This window comes from Centropristis striata, chromosome 22 (genome assembly GCF_030273125.1).
Source record: "Centropristis striata isolate RG_2023a ecotype Rhode Island chromosome 22, C.striata_1.0, whole genome shotgun sequence".
Taxonomy (NCBI): Eukaryota; Metazoa; Chordata; class Actinopteri; order Perciformes; family Serranidae; genus Centropristis; species Centropristis striata.
The window spans coordinates 13,603,360-13,620,090 of record NC_081538.1 but is presented as its reverse complement, the minus strand read 5'-3'; the positions used below and the strand labels follow the sequence as shown (position 1 = coordinate 13,620,090).

General features: G+C 39.5%; 1 protein-coding gene across 4 annotated transcripts in view; it reads left to right on the top strand.

Annotated features, from left to right (window-relative positions):
* LOC131960761 (DENN domain-containing protein 5B-like) overlaps nucleotides 1-16,731 on the top strand; it is a 133,090-nt gene that overhangs the window by 52,946 nt on the left and 63,413 nt on the right. For all 4 annotated transcript variants that reach the window (XM_059326031.1, XM_059326029.1, XM_059326032.1 and 1 more), the window contains one exon: nucleotides 10,165-10,274. In XM_059326031.1, coding sequence (XP_059182014.1) covers nucleotides 10,165-10,274 — 110 coding nt within the window. The remainder of the gene's footprint in view (nucleotides 1-10,164; nucleotides 10,275-16,731) is intronic.

Below are 16,731 nucleotides of genomic sequence, written 5' to 3'. Positions count from 1 at the left end.
TTGGGGAGTTAATAAAAGTGGAGAGCGGAGGGCTTAAACAAACAAAGAATGCCTCTTCTTTTTTTTTTTTTTTTTAAGATTTTTTTTTGGCCATTTTCAAGGCTTTATTGATAGTGAGAAACAGAGTGAAAGGGGGAGACAGAAGGGAAGACATGCGGGAAAGGACTCCGAGTCGGATTCGAACCCGGGCCGCCCGCTCAGGAGGACGGTGCCTCTATGGTACGCGCTCTACCAGGTGTGCCACCGGGGCACACCTTCTTTTCCTCGTCTTCCCCTCTTCATCCTTTCCCTGTCACCTTGTGTTTGTCATGGTTAAGGTCCTCAGGGGGCTTCAGTTGTCCTCCTCTTGCTTGTAGAAAGGACACAAAGTTCTCGACCTCCTGGAGCGCACAGCCAACAGTGAAATCATGATCTCTATGAGAGAGATTGATTTTTTTTTATGTTTTGTTTTTGTTTTTATTTTTTAGTTGTCTTTCTTCTTCTTTGCTGAGAGACACAAATGGAGAGAGAGAGAGAGAGACAGACAGAGAGACACAGATGGAGAGAGAGACACAGACAGAGAGACACAGATGGAAAGAGAGAGACACAGACAGAGAGACACAGACACAGACAGAGAGACACAGATGGAGAGAGAGAGACACAGACAGAGAGACACAGATAGAGAGACACAGACACAGATAGAGAGACACAGACAGACAGAGAGAGACACAGACAGAGAGAGACACACACACAGACAGAGAGAGAGACACAGATAAAGAGAGACAGAGACAGAGAGACAGATGGAGAGAGAGAGACACAGACAGAGACACAGAGAGAGAGACACAGATAAAGAGAGACAGAGAGAGAGAGAGAGACAGAGAGAGAGACACACACAGAGAGAGAGAGAGAGAGAGAGAGAGAGAGACAGAGAGAGAGGCACACAGAGACAGAGAGAGAGAGAGAGAGAGACACAGACAGAGAGAGAGAGAGAGACCCAGTCTATCTGTGCTGTAAGTTCACAATGTGCTGCTATTTGTACATGTTTCTATATAATCAGACCTTGCTTATCAGGTGTTGTAAATGTCATGTACAGTAGGTGTTAGTGTGCTGGTGCATAGGAGAGAACCGGAGGGAATCAACCTGTTGCAGACAGTCCATCCATGACTGTGAAATAGTGTTTTGCTTGGTTTTGTTCTCCTAGCCTCCTTAAATGTCAGCTGGCCTTTTCATTATTCATCTGGTGTTGCCTCTCAACCTCTCACCCTCTCTCTCTTTCTCTCTCTCCCTGAAACATTGAGGCCTCGAGGATACAATGCATTTTAGACATTTTAAATATAAACATGAATCCAGAACCAAGCCAACAGTGAATGCAAAGCAAGTATTGAGTGTGTATCACAGCTCATACATCTTCTCCCTCTGTGTCATAGATCTCCTTTATCGTCCAAAAACTATTAAAGGAATAGTTCTGGATTTTGGACATTAAGTTGTATGAAAGACCTGCAAGTAGTGTAGTGGATGCAAAACTATTTGCTTACTTTCCAAGCTCCGGTTTACGTTTAAGTTCTGGTCGGTTCCGATCGTAGTGTAGATAGTTCTGGCTGGAGTTGTTCCGATTCAGATACCAGTATCGGAAATTGCTCCGATACTGCCGAAAATGCTAGCATCGGTATTGGCAAGTATAAGTCCAGGCACCGATTCGATACCACATAATTTATTAAATTAGTAATCTATTTATTGGTTCGCTCCGTTATGCTCTGGCCCAGTTCTTCTTCGCCGCTCTTAAAACAGTGGCACTGTGCTGTAACCTGCAGCTGCTGTTTTAGAGGGAGGAGGAGGAATTGATTACGTAACACAGACACAACAGACACAAACGTGTGTCAGAGCAGGTTGACGCGAGGCTTGGAGCTAAGCTAAGACTCACTATCATGTCGGCGGTGTGGCAACATTTCACACTGGAATCTCCCACTAGCATGTGCCTAGATGGCACTAGGGACGGGGGGGATATGTCCCCCCCAGATTCAAAGTGATCCCGATCCGTCCTCCGCACTTTCAGCGGCAAACATCGGTAAAACAGAGGATTAATGTTCCGTTAGTTAGACCAGCTAGTCTCAACCTTAGGGTCCCGACCCCAATTGGGGTCGCGAGATGATTTCTGGGGGTCGCTCAATCATTTTGGAAGTCGGCTCTGTCCCCACTGTGTTAAAGTGTTCATGTGTTAATGTGTTTTAGTCATTTGGTCATTAAATGTCTTTTTTTGGTCATTTTGTGTCTTTTTTAGGGGTGCACCGATCGATCCGCGCCGATTTCCTTAATTTTGCGGGATCGGCGATTGGCCAATTCCTTTACGTCAAACAGATCCTATCTAGCGATCTTATCTACCTCGATAAAAAAAACCCACCGTCAAAGCAGTGCTCCCAACTTTGTTGCTAAATTCACCAACTTTTCAGACCCCCCTTAGCAACTATTTTTCAAGAAGGCGACTGGAGACAAATCCAGCAACTCCTTCTTACTCTTCTTAACGAGCCGCTAACGAGCCGGCCTCAAGCTCGTTAAGAAGAGCCACCGCTAGCGGCAGTTAGCTGCAGTTAGCTCTGTAGCAGTACAGTGTGTATGTGCTGCTGCTGCTGCAGGAGGTGTTCACTTAGCAATCTCTGTTTGTTTACAACAAACACCAGACACTCTGTGCACAGTTAGCATCCCAGTTAATTCACGGTCGCTATGTTTATGATCAGTGATCGGCCAGAAAATTGCAATCGGTGCACCCCTAGTCTTTTTTGGTCATTTTGTGTCTTTTCTTGACCATTTTGTCTTTTTTGGTCATTTTGTGTCTTTTCTGGTCATTTTGTGTCTTTTTTTGGTCATTTTGTTTCTTTTTTGGGTCATTTTGTGCTTCATTATTTGTCCAAAATTTGTTGTAGAACAGAGTTTGTATGATCTGAGCTGTGCGTGTGATATTCTGTTCAGTGAGCGGGGGTCGCGGACAACATGCATGTTGAATTGGGGGTCACGACTCAAAAAGGTTGAGAACTACTGACTTAGACTATTTACATTCCAGCGCATACAGAGAGTCTGGCAGCTAAAGGTTAGCTCAAGGTCTACACGAATGTCAGAATTTTTGACGTTGTTCCGAGCTCCAAGTTCCGAGTGTAAATTAAACACACCTTACGGCGTTATGGTAAGAACATGTTAGACCGGCCGTCAAAATAAAAGCAAACACATGTAGCTTTCAAAATAAGAGCACATGGATGTGTTAGCAGAGTCCACCACAGAATTTACAAGAAGACTGTCAAAATAAGATGCCTCAAATGAAACATAGAAGAACCCTTATTCTCCTTTACAATATTTCTCTAAAATATGCAATGATTAAGATGGAATAGTGGCACTAGAATGTGCGAGAGGTACCAAATTTAGGCTTTTAGGGCAAAAATGTTCTGACTCCCAGATTTATTCATTTAAGTTGCACTGTTTTATTTAAAAATAAATGGCTTGTATCTGCTGTATTTATTCATGTTTTACAAAGGGTTTAACCTGAGCAAGGCCTCACCACAATGATAATCATATCAGTCATGCAGGTGTTGTATGCTATTTACATACTGGTATCGGATCGCTACTTGGTATCGACCGCACAAGTATCGGAATCGGTATCGGGAGGGAAAAATGGTATCGGAACATCTCTAGTTCCGGCAAGCTGGCAGGGTTAACGAAACTACAAACTCCTCAAAACTACATGTACACTAAAGTTACACATTCCACAACAAAACAATGGTCCTCATGCATATCAGAAACTGCTGCAGAAAATAGTCTTCATCAAATACACTATTTCCTCCTGTCCACCTCCAGCATTACAGCATTATATTTGTGAGCTTTTGGGTTTTTTTTTTGTATTTTGAATTTAGTTTAATTTAAGTTGTATACTCTATCATGTAGAGTCTTTGTCTTTCTTCTCCCATTTTGCCTTTCCACTATATCTGCCTTCCTTCCTCTCATCTCTACCTCTTTGTATTTGACCTTTGTCCCGTCATTCTCATTTTGCTCCCCACAATCAATCAATCAATCAATCAATCAATCTATCTATCTATCTATCTATCTATCTATCTATCTATCTATCTATCTATCTATCTATCTATCTATCTATCTATCTATCTATCTATCTATCTATCTATCTATCCATCCATCCATCCATCCATCCATCCATCCATCCATCCATCCATCCATCCATCCATCCATCCATCCATCCATCCATCCATCCATCCATCCATCCATCCATCCATCCACCCACCCACCCACCCACCCATCCATCCATCCATCCATCCATCCATCCAGTAGTTTTTTCTGTAATCCTGCTGACACAAAAACATTGTTTTATTATTATTATATATTATTTTTTATTATTATTGGGGTTTTTTTCTTCATTGTTTTTATTGTAGTTTTTGTTTCCATTCAACAAAACAAACAGTGTCTACAAAACTAGACACACAACTAAACAAACACAAAACATGACAGCTCTTACATAAGAGACGAACATATGGCATTAAAGGTGGTGAATCAGTCTTACACATCAGTGCACATCAGTGCTTTTAATAGAGTGGAGGAAAGGCCCGGTCCGATATAGTCAAAAAATGGGCGGCACACTCTGTAGAACTGATCTACACTGTGATGTTTGACGTTGGTAAGATATTCTTAAGGGATCAGATCAAAAATTATTTTGCGGCAAACACAGACAGAGGAACCTTGTCACTGACCCACTGCAAAAGGATATTTTTCCTAGCTGCAAATGTTAGAATATTATACAATCTTTTGTTGACTGCTGTTTTCAAATAGTCACTTGAAAGACCTAGAATCAGGGAAATGGGGTCCATTTCTATTAACCTGGGTATATCCATACTGCCTTGCGCGCTCAATTTCATTTCGAACTGCGAAAGGTTCTGGTGTCTATAGCGGATTCTTAGCCATGTTTTAAGGATACAATCACAGAACGGGGAGGGACGGCGAGACTATTCGACAGACGAACGCTTTCAGTTTTGTAGTTTTGTTACAGATCCAACATGGCTGCAGCAGACGCTAAGCTCTCTTTGGATCTAGCTGTAGACAGTGTTCTAGATAGTTTACAGCGAAAGTTGATTTAAAAAAAAGATGCCTCCTCTACGGAGAAATGAATAGGTGGTCTCCAGACTATAACTCATTTGTGATATAGTCTGGCGTTAGCCAGGCTACATTTCTATTTTAATATGAAAAATTCTCTCCATTTCACTTATAATTTCAGCCCAATATCTTTGAAGTTTATGACAAGACCAGAAACAATGACTTCAAGTTCTCACTTCAGTTTTACACTTAATAAAACATAATCTGTGTGAAATCATAAGTTGTGTTGCTCTTGTTCAAGTGCAAATTGAAATCTTTTTAGTAAGAGAACAAATGGTATCCCACTTTTCTTCGTCTATGGTTTATTATTATTAGGGCCACGGGGCAATTGCACCGAGCACTGTGTGGACAGATGCGCCACCAACACGCACCAACAGCCCCATTGACTCCCATATTAAAGATGCAGGAAGATTCCTGTAGAAAAGCATATTTAACAGTTTTTCAGATCGCTCTTACAAAGCTATTTCTTCATTTTTTTCCCCACAAAAAACATATGTAGACGTTCAGGAAGAACTCAGGACGCTCAAAGTGAAGTCGAATCAATGATAGGTATTATGGTTTTGCCAAAATAACCTGTTATTATATTATATTGTTATATTATTATTTATACCTGTTTGCCTGTTCGTGCGCAGAAATTCCAGTCTGTCCACCTCTGGCTGCTGTCATTGTGCCAGAAGATTCCACAGCTGTTAATTTCCGTTGATCGCTCTGCTCTGATTGATCGACCACAAAGCTCCTTGTAAATAATATAGCATCATAACATTACTATTATTAATTGTTTGAGATCTCTAAAGAATCTCATCATAGTGTACACACACTGGCAGTAGCCCCCGTGGCCCTTTCAGAATTTCCCCAGAGGAAATTTTCTAGTTGTTACTGTTATTTGAGAATTTACTATAAATGAAGTGAGTCACTGTGTAAGCCATATAACAAAACTCTTATTGATCCAGAGACAGGGCCACTAGGAATGATGGATGATTAAACGTTCCGATGAGTCTGCCCCTCCTCCTTTATCCTGCTCTCGTCTTCTGTAACCCTCTGACCTTACTCCAATCATACAAAGGTCCAAATTATCTACAGTCAATACACCAGCAGACCCCATTCACTTATCTGAAATCAATGCAGGTTTGTCTCCACCTTGTAGCAGCACTGTTGGAGATCTGGTCGCTGAAAGGAAATGAAATGGTGTTTGGTTTAATGGTGAGATTTAATAGCCCACAGAAAGTCATTACGGAGCTGCAGGTCTGACCCCAGTATCACAGCACCATCAGCAAAGAAGTTTAAGTATTTACCCTGTTGAAGTGCCCCTGAGTCAGACTCTATGATCTTTTTTCATTGTCCCACTCGGGATAAATAGTTATTGACTTGCATTGATTGAGAATGATTTTCCACCATGGATCACCAGTTAATCCCATTAATTGTGTTACCCTGTAAACCCTCTAATTACAAAAAAAGAATGCTATGGAAAATGTAATTTAAAAAAACCTTTTCGACCTGCATTCAACTGAATACAGTACAAAGACTAGATATCTCATGTTCAAACTGGGAAGCTTTGTTTCATATGTATATTATTTCCTAAATTATTATTTCCTCAACTTTTTCAGAATTTTCCTGGAAAGAGCTAGGCAATTTTGTACTAATTTTAGAGAAAATGCAGTCGTCAGTGTTATACTTTTTAAAGTATTTTCCCACGTAATTAAATTGAAAAGTTAGCACTTTTAAATCAGACATAAAAGGTTATGTGAATTACTAGAACTTAGGGCTGGGCGATATATCGATATAAAAAATATATCGATATATTTTTTTAAAGTGATATGGAATTAGACCATATCGCATATATCAATACAGTTTAAAAAATATATATATTTCTTTATATATAAATGCTGCCCTTACTAGGGTTTGTCATATTTAGATCTTTTGTAATGTTCGGTATTCTTTTCTCAAAAATCAAAAAGATTGGCCTGCTTTATTTCATAGGCTATTTTTATTTAAGATATTTTTTTAGTTAAATGTGCACTTTGACGAGCTTTGATTTAAAAAAGAAAAGAATAAAGGTACTCCTGTTGTTATACAGTATTTATGTTCACTTAAATAAACTGTTTCAATAAAACTACTTGTGAAATGTCTTATTTGACTTTGATTGAACATTTGCTCTCACTTTGCCATAAAAATATCAGGATATATATCGTATATCGATATTCAGCCTAAATATATCGGATATGACTTTTGGTCCATATCGCCCTAGTAGAACTTACAGGTTTGGTCCAGAACTTGTGCTGCTCCTACTGTCGTGATACCATAAAACTATATATATACCTATATCTCCTACACAATTGTGCAGTTGTGCTTCTCCTTGTTTTTCCATTTTACACATAAAGCATTTTGCTGATGCTGCGATTCACAATGATTCAGAATAGATCCGGCAGCACTATAACTTTTTTATTGTCAATGACCAAGAGCAGCAGTGTGACTGTAGCTCAGTGGTGAACACAGACTGTGGTGGAGTCCTTTGTACTGGAAGAAATAGATGTAGTGATTTAGGAGATAATATAATCACTTTAAGTGGACAGCTGCTGTGTCCTGAGCAGCTGTTGGGCCGTCCTGCATTAGACACAGTGTTTCTCTGCTATGTTCTGGCACAACTGTGTCACACACACACACACACACACACACACGCACACACACACACACACACACACACGCACACACACACACATACAATGGAATCTCAGTGTATAGGGGAAGACAGGACTTGGCGTAGGAGAGCTGGGTGCTCACCAGCTGGCACCCAAGGATGTATTTTAGTATGAAACTACACAGTAAAAGAGTTATTTTACAGAGATTTACTGTATTTACACACTGTAAAAAAATGTCTGTAGATTTTACAGTGAAAAACTGCTAAACCATGACAGTAAAAGACCGGAAAATGATAAATGGGTTAATTCAGTTTCAGTAACAATGAAACACCGTGTGTTTCAGCCAAAACAATATTTTTTTTATTTTTTAAATTTTTTAAAATACATTACTCCACTGTAAAATACACCGGCACCATGTTTGTAGCAAAAATATACTGTAATATATATGCAAGCCATCATTTTTGCATTTATTTTAAAAAAAAATACTTTTTCCTCACTGGTAAATGTACTAAACATCATCTAACAAAAATCTACTGTCATATTTAATGGTAAAATCTTTAATTTATGCAGCATTTATAAAGTATTTTCTTGTCAATTATATGGCAACACAGCGCGGTTTTTTTTTTTAAGATTATTTTTTGGCATTTTACTGCTTTATTAGATAGTCACAGATAGAAAGGGGGAGACAGAGGGGAAGACATGCAGCAAAGGGACCTAAGAGCGGGGTCAGCCGCAGCAAGGACTCGGCCTTAATGGTACGCGCTCTACCAGTGTGAGCCACCAGGACGCCCTGAACAGCGTTTCTTTTGATGGAAAAACTTTTTATTCATACAGTAAAAAATGGAATAAAATGGCAATCTTAAACGTGAAATCAACAGTGCCAATATCTTTTTAACATTATATCGAAAAAAGTTCTACTGTATTTATTACGGTAAAGTTCTGGCAACCACAGCTGCCGTTTTTTTACCGTAAAAACAGTTGCACAGTTTTACAGTGCAGGGTTTTTACGTTGTTTTTTCGTGAAAAGTGAAAATGCCATTTAAAAAAAACAATTGGATAGTTTTTTAACAGGATCATTCAATGGCCTTGAATGTAATATCATAGTGAATTCTATGTAAAAGTAAAAAAAATACACATCACTGCTCCCTAGCATGTTTTGCAAGCTTTGTTTTATATGTGGACATCATTGTAAACGAGGACACCCTTTAATGATCTTTTGAGATAAAATAAATAATAATTTGATCCCTTCGTTGGAGATGGCACATACTAAATTGTTGTTGGCATTTTAATTAGATTTTAGGGAAAATTTTATTTGTGTTATGTGCAGTTCTCTGTTTTTTTTGCGTCTGACTCAAGTGAGGAAAGACAGAAACACACACACACAACGTCAGGCTGATTAGAGTGGTGTGTGTTGACATGGGGGATGGTCCAGCTGCTGACGGAGAGGAATGTCATGCATGCAGTCAGAGTGGCTGTCAGTGACACACTGTACATGAGCTCATCCTGCCACAGCTGCCTCTCTGTCTCTCTACTAACTAACACTGAGAGGAGACTATTCATGTTTTTAAGAGCAAACTCAAGACTTTTTAATTTGGCTTTTACCTAAACCATTGTTAGAGATTTTTCTGCTCATACACCTTAGTGTTATAAAATCTTCTCTTTTATTTATTCATTTAATTGCTACTATTTATTAGCATATTTATTTTATATATATATATCATGCTTCTTAATTAATTAATTGTATTAATTAATTAATTAATTAATTAATTGTAGTTTCTACTTCTTAATTATTTATTTATTGTTTTATCTTGTCTAGATTTTTTAAAACTTTTTTTGTTATTATTATTTACTTTTATTTTTTTAATCTTATTTTACTTTATTTTATTTTATCTTACCTTAATATATTTTTTATCTAATTAATTTCTAAGCTGCCTCCAGTGTTTCCTCACTGCTCCATGTTGAGATGGAGCTCCCTCAGTTTGTGCTTTGTTTATAATAGGATGGGTGGGATGAAGTTGGGTGGGTTTATTATTATTATAATTGTTATTACTTTCTCCTATTTTATGTAAAGTATTTTGTGTTGCATCTCTCTTGTATGCTATACAAATAAAGTCTGATTGATTGATTGATCGATCGATCGATCGATTGATTGATCGATTGATTGATCGATTGATTGATACACAGCTGCATATGGAGGTAGTCTGTCTCACACTTCCCTGATGTTCAAAAGCATACACTTTTTTTCCACCAGTCCTAGAAAACTGCATGTCAAATGTATACGGAAAGCTTTAAGTGAATTGAATAAATCTTGTTGATATCCAGGTTGTTAAACTTGTAGTCATGGTGCTGACCCTTTGTGTGACTGCTGCATCATTGCCTTTGTCTCTCTGTCGTCTTCTCCGTCCAGGTGAAAACTTTGAGCAGAGCCCACTGAAGAGGACGTTCAAGTCCAAAGTTCTGGCCCGCTACCCTGAGAACGTGGAGTGGAACCCCTTTGACCAGGATGCTGTCAACATGGTAGGTGGATTGTACCATTATGAGGGAATATTAAGGGTGTTTCCACTACAGTCCAATACCCTGAATGAGGCAGGTCTCGCTCGCCGAAATGCCCCTAATTTGAATACGAGCAGTCCGGAGCGGACTTTTGACGGGACTTTTTTCGTCCCTGTCGAAGAGCAGGGCCATTTTTCTCCCCTGAAAACAGCCTGGTTGCTGATTGGATAGATCGCTAAGCAGGATGTGAGTAAAAGCCGGCGAAGCAGTGTTGCCAACTTAGCTACTTTGTTACTATATTTAGTAGGGATGGGTACCTTTCACATTTGAACCGATACGGTACCGATACCCTGTCCTCAATGGTACCAATTTTCGGTACTTTTGCGTTTGTTTATGTGGTAATAAATGTTAAGTTGTTTAATAATAAAATCTAATTTTGTCAATTCAACATATTTATTTCTCAAAATATAAACTTTAAAAAATATATCAAAACAATATAAAATCCAGGATGAGCAGTGCTTTATTGTTGAGTGAACGTGCATTTTGTAACATGAAGGTTGCAGTGTTATCAAAGAATGCAGAGGAGCGCTCTCAGGTGGCAAGTGCACGGAGGAGAAAAAAAAAAGGTTGCAAGTGCACGTGTGATTTGTTGTGATGACGTCGTAGCTGTGCGGCGGAGCACCGGTCAGATAGTATTGTGGGCATAGCATGGTTGGAATAAACAAAGTTGAGTCGGGCTGCTCTGTGCACATATCGAGGATGACGCAGGAGTCCGAGGGATTTAATTTCAGCGAGGCAGTTTGGAGTAAAGTGGCAGGTAATATTCCTGAGTTGACGAGCGGAGTATTAGTGGAGGACCAGAGATGCAGCAGCTAGCTGCTAGCTGTTAATGACTGGTCTACAGAAGAATGGAGAGAGCAAACGGAGTAAGGAAGGTCCAATCTCGAGGCAGACGAAGGCCCAGGTAGAGACATTGGAGAGATAGCAGCTGGCGGCTAGCAGGCCTAGAGCCGGGCTGTTCGTCTCTGCGCCAGGGTGGAAGAGGGCAACAGCTAGTGGCCGCGGTGAGCAGACAGGACCAGACGAGGAGGTAAATAAAAAAATAAAACGCCGTTTAGGTACCGAAACATGGTACCGTTTGATTTTACATGAATCGGTACTCGGTAGTGCCGACGGAATTCGGTCGGTACCTATAAAAGTACCGAATTCGGTACCCATCCCTAATATTTAGCGACTTTTAGGACCCCCTTAGCGACTATTTTCAAAAAAAGCACCTGTCGACCAATCCAGCTACTTTTTCTGGTGTTATTGGAGACTTTCGGAGACTCGAGACCGAATTGAAGCGGCACAGTCCTCCTGCAGCAGTCTCTCCCAGCTGCAGTCACAGAGCAGGAGGGGATGTTTACCCCTTAGCGTCCAGTCTGCAAATTGCTAATAGGCTAACAGTTAGCTCTGTAGCAGTACAGTGTGTATGTGCTGCTGCTACAGGAGGTGTTCACTTAGCGATCTCTGTTTATTCACAACAAGCACCAGACACTCTGTGCACAGTTAGCGATGCCGGTTAATTCAAGATCGATATGCTTATGATCAGCACTGTGCATAATTAGCCATGCTGCTTTGTTTATCATCAGCTGCTGACATTGTGCACAGTTAGCAACGGTGGTCACAGTTGCGTCTTCTGTGTTTAATCCGTCGCAATGATGGAAAACCATACGTCACCTCCGGAGTCTCTAAATCCCTCTGGGGGCCTTTTTTTAATGGAGACACACAGAGTGAGCGGACATTTGAGAGGGCGTGGCCTGAGACTTTCCCGGTGGCCACTCTTCCCCCTAAAGGAAACACGGTTAATGAGTCCAAACTTACCTCCAGCAGGGCAGGGAGAGAGGACATTGAGACACTTCTTCGTCCTGAGGAAACAAAGCTCACATTCTGAGAATTGAAGCCCTGGATTAAGACACTCAGTGCATGTTTTTAAGGGACCCTGGGTAACAGAGTGATCATAAATCCTCTCAGAGCTTTGCATGGAGGTCTGCATTGAGTGCATCTTCCTATTTCAGTGGTCTCAATTTAGATGTTTCATGTCGAGGGGTTTGATTAGAAGTGAATAAAGAGGCAGTTTTTTTGACAAGGTTAAATCACATACTGCAGGATTAAAGGAACTAAACTGTTCAGTGAAGTGAGGTTTTCCAATGTTCACTGAGCATAAATCTGCTTAAAAAGACCATTTTTTGCCTCATAAAATCTAAACATTGTCTTGAGTTATCCTGGTGAAAGTTACCTGAACATCAATGGTTATAGATGGATGGATGGATGGATAGATGGATGGATGGATGGATAGATAGATAGATAGATAGATAGATAGATAGATAGATAGATAGATAGATAGACAGACAGACAGACAGACAGACAGACAGACAGACAGACAGACAGATAGAGAGATAGAGAGATAGATAGATAGATAGATAGACTTTATTTATCCCAAGCTGGGAAATTACAGTGTAGCAGCAGCATTACACACAGAGACAATGACAACGCAATTAAATAAAAAGAACAACCTAGGCATACTTCAAGCAATAAAACATAAAAATACAATAAAATGTAATGTAAAAATAAAGTGTCTAAAGAAGGAGTATGTATTAAGGAGTAGAATTCCAGTGCAGAAAAAATGTAAGCAAAACAAGTTGTTTTGAGTGTTATTTTACCTCCTGATCCAATATTGAAGCCTGGTGCTTTAAAAACGTTTGGGACAAGACCGTAGCGGAGAAAACGATCCTTTTGAAAACTATGAGGTTGGCTAGATAAGAATAAATAAAAAATAAAATGACCAAGAGAGCTTTTCAGGTTTTTGTGTATAGCTGTTTTTATATTGTCATAGACACTTTAAATCAACCTTGGACATAATGAATTGTTCAATAGGTGTTGAGTGTGCTGAGGATTCTGAGCACTCAAAAAGAGAGATCTGAGAGAACAAAAGCGTGTTCAGATTGAATCAGTGATCTTAGAAGTTATTATCCTATCGTCCTCCACTGTATCACATCCAGAGAAAGAAAAAACAAACCAACAAATAATAAGCCTTTTTTTTAAACTTAAAGTATGCAAATGTTATTGTCATTTTGTTTCATTAAACCCGAACTGGAGAGTTACTGAAAAGTCCTTGAATTTGTATTTTAGAAGTGTTATTGTTCACCAACACTCTGCTGAAGGTGCTAAACTGTCAGTATGATGACCTTGGTAGGAAGAACAGGAGGGGGTCCTCCATGTGGAGATACAGGCTGTGTGTGTGTGTGTGTGTGTGTGTGTGTGTGTGTGTGTGTGTGTCTGTGTGTGTCTGTGTCTGTGTCTGTGTCTGTGTGTGTGTGGTGCATAAAATGTGTGTCTAAAAACAAGATAAAAACGGTAAATCTGACGGAAATGATCTTGCTGCATGCACAATTTACCTTGACAAGATTTGTTGAATTAAGATTATTAAATCTAGAAATAAGCATGTTGAACACTTAAAATAAGAAATTAACTCTTAAAACATGAGTGATGAACTGGCCCGAGCAGAGTTTACTGCAAATGATTTGTTTCTTACCAAGATAAAAAAAACCTTTAGATTTAGAAGTGTTGGATAATTAATCTTGTTTTAAGAGTTAATTTCTTATTTCAAGTGTTCAACATGCTTATTTCTAGATTTAATAATCTGAATTTAAGAAATCTTGTCAAGTGAAATTATCTGTCCATGCAGCAAGATCATTTCCTTCAGATTAAGTGTTTTTATCTTGTTTTTAGACACACCTTTTTTGCATTGTGTGTTTGTGTGTACGTGTGTGTGTACGTGTGTGTGTGTGTGTGTGTGTGTGTGTGTGTGTGTGTGTGTGTGTGTGTGTGTGTGTGTTTCTCTCTCTCGTGGTCACCGCCTATTTTTCCACCTGCCCTGGCGTCAGCACTGCTGAATAATTCAGCGGCGGTTCTCGCCTTACGTCGGCATGGAAACAGGCCATTATGGTGCACTGCGGGGTCTGAAACCCGACACCTGGATGATTGGGAGCTGTCGAGGGGTGACGACATGGAGACATTCTGCATCATTTCTCTCTCTCTTTCTATGTCTTGTGACCCCAAGGCCCCTGATCTCCTCTCCTGCTCCTCCTCCTCAGCACCACCTCCTTCTCCTCTCTGGAATGTTCTCATCTCAGCTTCTCCTGCTGCGAGGTGGGAGACAGGGAGGATGGGGGGTGTAATCACACTTTTTGTGCCTGCAGCCCATCAGTAAAGGCCCCGTGATGATTGTTTTCAAGCTCCAACACACACAACCACACACACACACACACACACACACACACACACACACAAACAAACACACTGTTGTTGTTTTTTCTGGCATTGTTTTTTTTATCAGGTTTTGTCTAAACTAAAACAATGCTGTTGGTCAACCACCAAAAAAGGATCCACTAATACATTAGAAATGTCTCTTTTCAACTGAGGTAAATGTAGTTATCCAGTTGTCTGGTGCAGGCTCCTTGTAACTGACAAACACCACTTTGTGTAGTGTTATGGTCTAAGGCATAGGTCTCAAACTCGCGGCCCGCGGGCCAATTGCGGCCCTCGTGACCATATTTTGTGGCCCCCACCTTGATATGAAAGTTTAATGTGAGTTTTATATGAATGACACTTTACCGTGTTGTGTGTGGAAGGTCCCTTTAATTACTTTTTTGGTAATTTTAGGTCTTTTTTGGGGGGGTAATTTTGTCTCTTTTTTTCATCATGTTGTGTCTTTTTTAAATCATTTTGTGTCCTTTTTTTGGTCATTTTGTTTCTTTTTTAAGTAATTTCGTTTTTTTCTGTCATTTTGTGTCTTTTTTCTGTCATTTTGTGTCTTTTTTGGTATTTTTTTGTATTTTTTAGTCGTTTTGCGTCTTATTAAAGTAATTTAGTGTTTTTTCAGTCATTTTGTGTCTTTTTTGGTATTTTGTGTCTTTTTTGGTTATTTTTCATCATTTTGTGTCTTTTTTTGGTACTTCTGTGTATTTTTTGGTCATTTTGTGTCTTTTTGGTAATTCTGTATATTTTTTGGTCATTTTGTGTCATTTTTGTAATTTTGTGTCTTTTTAAAGTAATTTAGTGTTTTTTCAGTCATTTTGTGTCTTTTTTGTAATTTTGTGTCTTTGTGGTGATTTTGTGTCTTTTTTAGTCATTTTGTGTCTTTTTTTGTAATTTTGTGTCTTTTTTGATCATTTTGTGTCTTTTTTTGGTCATATTGTGTCTTTTTTTTGGTCATTTTGATACTGCCTCCATCGGCCCCTAGGTAATTTGAGTTTGAGACCTCTGGTCTAAAGCCACTGATGGTGATTCTATGGTCTTTCATAATATTCCGTTCGATGTCTCACTATCGGATGCATGCCCTGCTGCAGACCTCAGAAGCATTAATCTCATTACGCCGATCCTGATTGGCTGGTGACACGTTTGCGTCTGCCTAGGTAGTACCACCTACCTTAAATAGTTCATGCGGAAATAGGAAAACAGTTGAATGAGGTCATATTGTACTTTGCCTCTTGTGTCATGGAGGTCAGATGAACATTAGTTCCTACATAGTCTGTACTGTCACGTTGTTGCTTCTCACTAATGTAGCTAAGCCATTTTGAGCACACCCCGGCTTATTCTGCAGGCAACCAGTGACACAAAGCTTGTCAAATTCTATCGCCCTGTTGTGAGAGATTTAGAGCATGTTTCTCACTGCTCTCTTTGATTTGATTACCTTCCTCAGCTCTGCAGCGCTGAGAGGTGAAACACGTGAAATGTAATTGTTTTCTAGACGACAAAACAAAATAAAAAATGTGGTCGTGGGGGTGACTAATGTCAGACAGACTGTGAGTGTAGGAGAGATGATCTGTCAGTACTGATCAGGGAGACACATGACTCATCATCATCCAATCCTGTGTGTGTGTGTGTTTGTGTTTAATATGCTGCAAGCATCGTCATAAATAAAGATATTGAATATAAAAAGGGTCAAAATGTTGTTCATGTTGTTCATGTGTGCAGCCGACTCTGTAGCTCATACATATGTATGTGTGTTTGTGCACAGAGCAGTAAACACATTTGAATGTGTGTGTGTGTGTGTGTGTGTGTGTGTGTGTGTGTGTGTGTGTGTTGGCACGGAGCAGCTCTTGTCTCCAGTCTGTTCCTGTTCAGCTCTCAGCAGCCAGATGAACATAATGAGGCTAATAAGTCAGATTTACTGCTGACTGTGTTTATATCAACAGTTTATGTGCATTTGGCTCAGTCAGAGTTTGGCTGTGAAAGCATCACACGCTACCAATATCACTCAGAACATCATTTAAACTTGTGAATATTTGTTTATAAACCAAAATAATGATATATTGTCTAGTTCATCAACAGTCTCAATATACTCCATGTGTGTGACATACTCTGTAAAAAATGTCTGTAGATTTTACAGTGAAAAACTTTTAAACCATGACAGTAAAAGACTGTAAAATGATAAATG